Below are 6,154 nucleotides of genomic sequence, written 5' to 3'. Positions count from 1 at the left end.
AGATGTAATTTATTATATATGCCTGAGTGGGTTTTTTTGTTTGTGTGTTTTTTAAAAAAGCTAAAGTGGATAGAGAGAAATACTTTTAACTGATGGTATATGGAGGGGATTGTTCCGACTCCACGGCACATAACAACAACAACAACATATGGAGGGGATTATAATCAATGTAATGAAACAAGTTATATGAATAGGTGAATGTGAAACTGATGATGTGCCCTGTAAACTTTCACTCAATCCACAATAAAAACCTTAAAAAAAAAAAAAAGAAAAGAAAGCAGTCAAGAGTGTTAAATCTTTCTGTTACATTAAGACCTCTCCTATCTAAGTAGACAATCAATAAAAACTCTTTCTCTCTGAATCAGGGTTCTCAAGGAAGCACACCAGGCCATGACTACCAATCACTGAAGTTGGCAAGTGAAATAAAACCATTTGCTCTCCCAGAAGCCCCACCTACCACCATGAGAAGAATTTCCCCTATTTCGCTCTTCCTTCATTCTATTCCACACACCTACTTAGGCGCATTAACCACCAGAGGGAAGAGGACATTGGTTAAACTCCCAAATTTATTTGACACAAAAAAACCATGCAGATAATCTTGTCAAATTCTAAGGGCGTGAGAAAACCTGGATTCGGAAAAATGCCAGAGTGTGATTTTTGTTCATCCTCATGAAAGGGTTTTTGAGGTTTTTGTTTAACTGTTGGTTTTGTAGTTTGTTTGGCTTTTGTTTTGTTTCCAGGTGCGGGGAGGGGGAGTGCTCAAGACAAGGACTTAAAAATGCAATGTGGCACAAATATTTACCTTTCCTGCTTGACTCTCTCATTAAAGAGCCATATATTTTTTAAATCATATAAACTCTCTAGAGAAAGAGAGAACTAGCTGGCCTGCCGAGGGATTTGCACAGCTCTCAGGTGGAAAATTTTTACATTACAGTTGTAGAGTGTTACTAAACATTGGCAGCATTTTTAAAAGCCAGATAGAATCATCAACTTTACAGAGTTCTGTCCAACTTAAATACATCTATATTTCAGTAAGTTAATTTTTAACTACCTTAAATGTAATGGCTATTTCCTTTTCCTTGTTTATGCAATATGAATTCTTCAGGTCAACATATAACATACATAAACATAGCTACAACCCAATCATTTTCTAATATGATATCAACTTTCTAATTTGTGTCAAAATATCTTAAGCTTGAGCCACCCACAAAGCATGCTTACCATAGCATAACATCCATCTGTTGTCAAGATCAAAACATCTATTGGAGAGGTATGGTTGGCAACACAAATGCCTCCCTTCTGGGGTCTGTATTGCCTGCAAGTACAAAAATTGTAAATACTAAACTTCTAAAAATGGTCACGGCTTTATAGAACAGCCTATAGAGACTCACCCTAGTTTGTCTTTAAAATTAAGTTTGTAATATGGGTCCATCTTAAGAATCCTGATGTGGCACTGTGGTTAATGCACTGGACTGCAAAGTTGATTTGAACCACAAAGTCAATTCAAGCTTATCAGTCACTCCACAGAAACCCTATACAGGTTGCTATGGGTCAGAACTGACTCAAAGGTAATTAACAACAACAACAATCTAAGAATGGTTGTCTCTAGGCAATATGGTAGTAAGGGGAGTGAGTAAGAGTTTATATGATGGGGACAGTGATTTTCCCTTTATGTATATTTGTGGATTTTTTTTTTTTTGGCAATGATCATATTCCTATTATAATGAAAAAATAAGTATTAGAGATAATTACAAAGATTCCGATGTCCTGGTATGGTGCTGTAAGATAAGCACTTGACTGCAAAGTCAGTTTGAACCACAAGGTCAGTGGTTCAAACTCACCAGCAACTCCTCGGAAACCCTTAGAGGGTTGCTATGGGTCAGAACCAACTCAAAAGTACTTAACAACAACAAATATTCTATATCTTTAGTTAACAAATTTTGTAAACAAAGTTTTACTTATTTTATCATAAGTATTTTCAATATTTTTCATTCTTCAGAAGCATCACTTCTAATGGATTCATGGTGGCCCAGAGAGTAAATTCATCAAAGTTCTCGCCCTCCCAGCCTCTTACTCCTGGGTAAACCTTTCTGTCAAGTGTCAGACAGGAAGTATTTTACCTTTTACAGTTCAGATGACCCCTGTAGCAACTAATCAACTCTGTTGTAGCACATAGGAAGTGATAGGCAATATGTAAACAAATGAACATGTGTATGTTCCGATAAAACCTGTTTAAAAAACAGGCTGTGCCCCGACTTCAAAATTTATTACATAGCTACAGTGGTCAAAACAGCTTGGTACTGGTACAATGAAAGATATATTGATCAATGGAACAGAATTTAGAATCTAGAAATTAACCCATCCACATACAGCCAAATGATTTTTGACAAAGTACCTAAATATATCACATGGGGAAGTGATAGTCTCTTCAACACATGGTGCTGGCAGAACTGGAAAGTGATATGCAAAAGACTGAAACAAGACCTTCACCTCATGCCTTATACAAAAAACAACTCAACATGGATTAAAGACCTAAATGTGAATCCCAGAATTATGAAGGCATCAATGAAAAAATAGGGACAAATGTGAGGGCACTAATTCAGGAAATACACAGACTACCAAACATTTTGAAAACCACACAAACCAAAGTAGACAAAATAGATGATTCAGACATACTAAAAATTAAAAATTTATGTGCATCAAAAGACTTCACAAGAAGAGTAAAAAGGTAACCCACAGAATGGGAAAAAATCTTTTGCAATGACACATCAGACAAGGGACTCATTTCTAAACTATATAGGAAACTACAACACCTCTACAAGAAAAAGACAATTAAAAAGTGGGCACAGGACATGAACAGACACTTCACCAAGGAGGAGATCCAGGCAGCCAATAAACATATGAAGAAATGTTTATGATCACTAGCCACTGGAGAGATGCAAATCAAAACAACAATGAGATATCATCTCACACCAACAATAACAGCAAAGATCAAAAAAGTAGAGGAAAATAAATTCTGGCAGAGATGTGGAGACACAGGGATGCTCTTGCATTGCTGGTGGGATTGAAAATGGTGCAACCTCTCTGGAAAGCAATATGGTGCTTCCTCAGAAGCTTGGAAATAGAAATATCTTATGATCCAGTAATTCCTCTAGTTGGTATTTACCCATGAGAAATACGAACCATAACACAAGTAGATATATGCACACCAATGTTCATAGCAGCACTATGTACAATAGCAAAAAGATGGAGACAACAGAAGTGCCCATCAACTGAAGAATGGATAAACAAACTGTAGTATATACTATGCTACCTTGAAGAATAACAAGGAAGCTGCAAGCCAGTGCATAACATGGATGAACTTTGAAGACATTATGTTGAGTGAAATGAGTCAGTCACAAAAGGAGAAATACTGCATAGGACCACTACTGTAAAAAACTAAGAAAAAGAACCCATACTAAATGGGGGAGTAGGGGAGATTCTTTGCTAGTTACTGAGATGTTGTGAGTGGGGTGAGGGGAGGAAGGGGAACGTGCAGCACAGGGTACGGAATAGACACAGGATAGTTTGGGTGCTAGGGAGGGGGGCAATACACAAAAGGGGGAGAAATGGAAGAACAAAGCAGACTGCAAAACAATTAGGCAGGTTTGCATAGGCTAAGCAAGACAGAGGTAAATAATGATGTATGCACAACCTTGGAACAACAGGGCTCTGGAATACAGGGATTGAGACATGGTTGGAATGGGGGAAAGAGGGGAAATAATGTTAAGATGCTTGGCTGTCTTTTGAATCTTGGTTTGCCTGGCACACCATTATAAAATAGACAATTGCAGGGGAGAGAAAGAAAGCTTGTAAATTCGTCTTCTGCCTATAACTGATTGGAATACTTAAAATGGGGCTACAATGTGCCCAGTGAAGGAAGCTTCCTGAGGAGCCTCTGCATTACATAAAACCATAGGTGGAATTCTGAACCACATCCAGAGTCTTCTGAGGTGGGAAATTTCCACTTGAAAGGACAAGCAGACCAGCCTGGAATGGCTAGAAGAACTGAAGATATTTCTTGAAAGAAAAACCGACAGGAAAAATACAAAACAATAGAGGCAGTCCAACTGACTACTACAAGAACAAGCAAGTTGCTCGCCCGTGAGACATCAAGGCAAGTGGTCGGGTCCCCTCAGGGCAAACCCCCTTCTAAGACTGAGACTCAATGGGAATACATGCTCTGATTGGTGACCACGCTTGTCACTGATAAGGGGAAGTAAGGGTAAAACAGCAATGAAGCTGCGAGCTAAGCCCTACAATGCTCAAAAGACTCCTGTGAATCTGGGTGGAGACCTGGTTGGCCAGCAGTGTGGCAAAATCTGGGGACTCTTCGGCCCAAAGTCAGTGACATAGCCACAGAGTACTAGAGTGGAGAATGAAGCGTCCAGCTGATAAGAAGTGAGGGCATATGCATAACACCCACACTTGCAGATAATACCCACTTGACCTGGCTTCAATTACTGGATGATCAGAGCTCAACTAGAAGAAGAAAGAAGAGGGAAAAAAGAGTAATCTGATACAATTTGATGAACTTTACCTACACTTATAGATGCAGTAGCTCAAAAGAGAGAACAAATCTTTACAGCGAGGATCATACCCACCCCTTCCATACACAGAGTAGAAAGGGATGGGCAACTTGGACATTGGCTACCCAAAATGGGGGTGGGGGGCTACGAAGTCAGGAAGTGACTGGCTGAGAAGCTTTCAAGAGGGAACCTAGATCCAGAGGGCATACAGGCTGTGGTTTAATTTGCCAACCCTGTCCTAGAGTTAGGCCAGTATTTAACACGAATGAAGCAGATTGGTTTCTCTGACTATTCAAAGAAGAAATGGAACCAAATGCAAATGACTTTAGCATATTTTCCTTAAAATTATAGGGTTCTATCTTATGAATGTCTTTTCACATAAATAACCTGTTTTTCTGAAGGTATCTCCTCTGATTACAACTCTAGTAGAACGTTTTCTTCTTTTCCTCATTCCAAAACTCACAGTGCAACCACAAATTCATGTAACTTTAGAATTTCAAGCGTCCTTGTATGTTTGGTTGTTGTTGTTGCTGCTGCTGCTGCTGTGTGCCATTGAGTGGGGTTTGACTCATAATGACCCTATAGAGTTTCTGAGGCTGTCAATCTTTACAGAAGAAATTCTCATCTTTCTTCAGAGGAGCAGCTGGTAGATTCAAACTGCTGCCCATACAGTTAGCAGCCCAATGAGTCACCCACTTTGTTGTTGTTGTTGTTAGGTGCCAACCAATCAAATTATTTTCTTCAAAGTTCTTGATAAAATTACATGTGAGAACTTTGAAAATCTGAATTAATTGGGGCACCAATTTAGTTAGAAAGTGATGCGCTGCCCAATTTGCTAATTTACCAATAAGCCTGCATGTTTTTGTTGTATGTGCCTTCAAGTAAATTATGACACATAGGACTGAGTAGAACTGCCCTATTTCATAGGCTGTAATCTTTGGAATCCTGGTGTGGTGCTGTGGGTTAATGCACTGAACATTGGTTGGAACCGCAAGGTTGGCGGTTCAAACTCACCAACCACTCCTCAACTCTATATAGGGTTGCTGTGGGCGGGAACCAACTCGACGGCACTTAACAACAGTCTTTATGGGAGCAAATTGCCAGGTCTGCCCTCCTGTGGAGCCAGTGGTGGGTTCAAGTTGCTATGATTTCATTTAGCAACCAATCTCTTAACCATTGCACCACCAGGGTTCCTTTTAACCCAGCATACTTGTTCTGAGTTGTTTATTTGTGATGTTAGAAGCCAGTGCTCCAGACTCCAAGTCTGGTCCTGGTGTGGCACTGCAGGATAATGCACTGGACCATGAGGTCAATTTGAAGCACAAGTTCAACAGCTCAAACCCACCAGCTGCTCCTCAGAGACCCTAGACAGCGTTGCTGAGTTGGAACCAACTTGACACTTAATAACAACAACACAGGCCTGTCAAGTTCATCATTTTGAAGCCAGATAGGTTCAAAACCTACTCTGTCACTTACTCCTTGTAGTGGGCTTTATTGTGTTTCCCCAAAACATATGTTCAAATCCTAGCCCCTAGGACCTAAGAATATGGTCTTGTTTGGAAATAGGGCTTTTTCAGAAGTAATCA

At 39.7% G+C, this 6,154-nt stretch overlaps 1 protein-coding gene across 1 annotated transcript in view; it reads right to left on the bottom strand.

Moving 5' to 3' along the window:
• Positions 1-6,154, bottom strand: part of AGPAT9 (1-acylglycerol-3-phosphate O-acyltransferase 9) — a 124,340-nt gene that overhangs the window by 27,843 nt on the left and 90,343 nt on the right. The window contains exon 6 of the mRNA XM_006867728.1: positions 1,222-1,315. Within this exon, the coding sequence (XP_006867790.1) occupies positions 1,222-1,315 (94 nt within the window). The remainder of the gene's footprint in view (positions 1-1,221; positions 1,316-6,154) is intronic.

The sequence above is a fragment of the Chrysochloris asiatica genome, unplaced genomic scaffold (assembly GCF_000296735.1).
Source record: "Chrysochloris asiatica unplaced genomic scaffold, ChrAsi1.0 scaffold00109, whole genome shotgun sequence".
Classification (NCBI taxonomy): domain Eukaryota; kingdom Metazoa; phylum Chordata; class Mammalia; order Afrosoricida; family Chrysochloridae; genus Chrysochloris; species Chrysochloris asiatica.
This window is presented reverse-complemented; position numbering and strand designations above follow the sequence as displayed.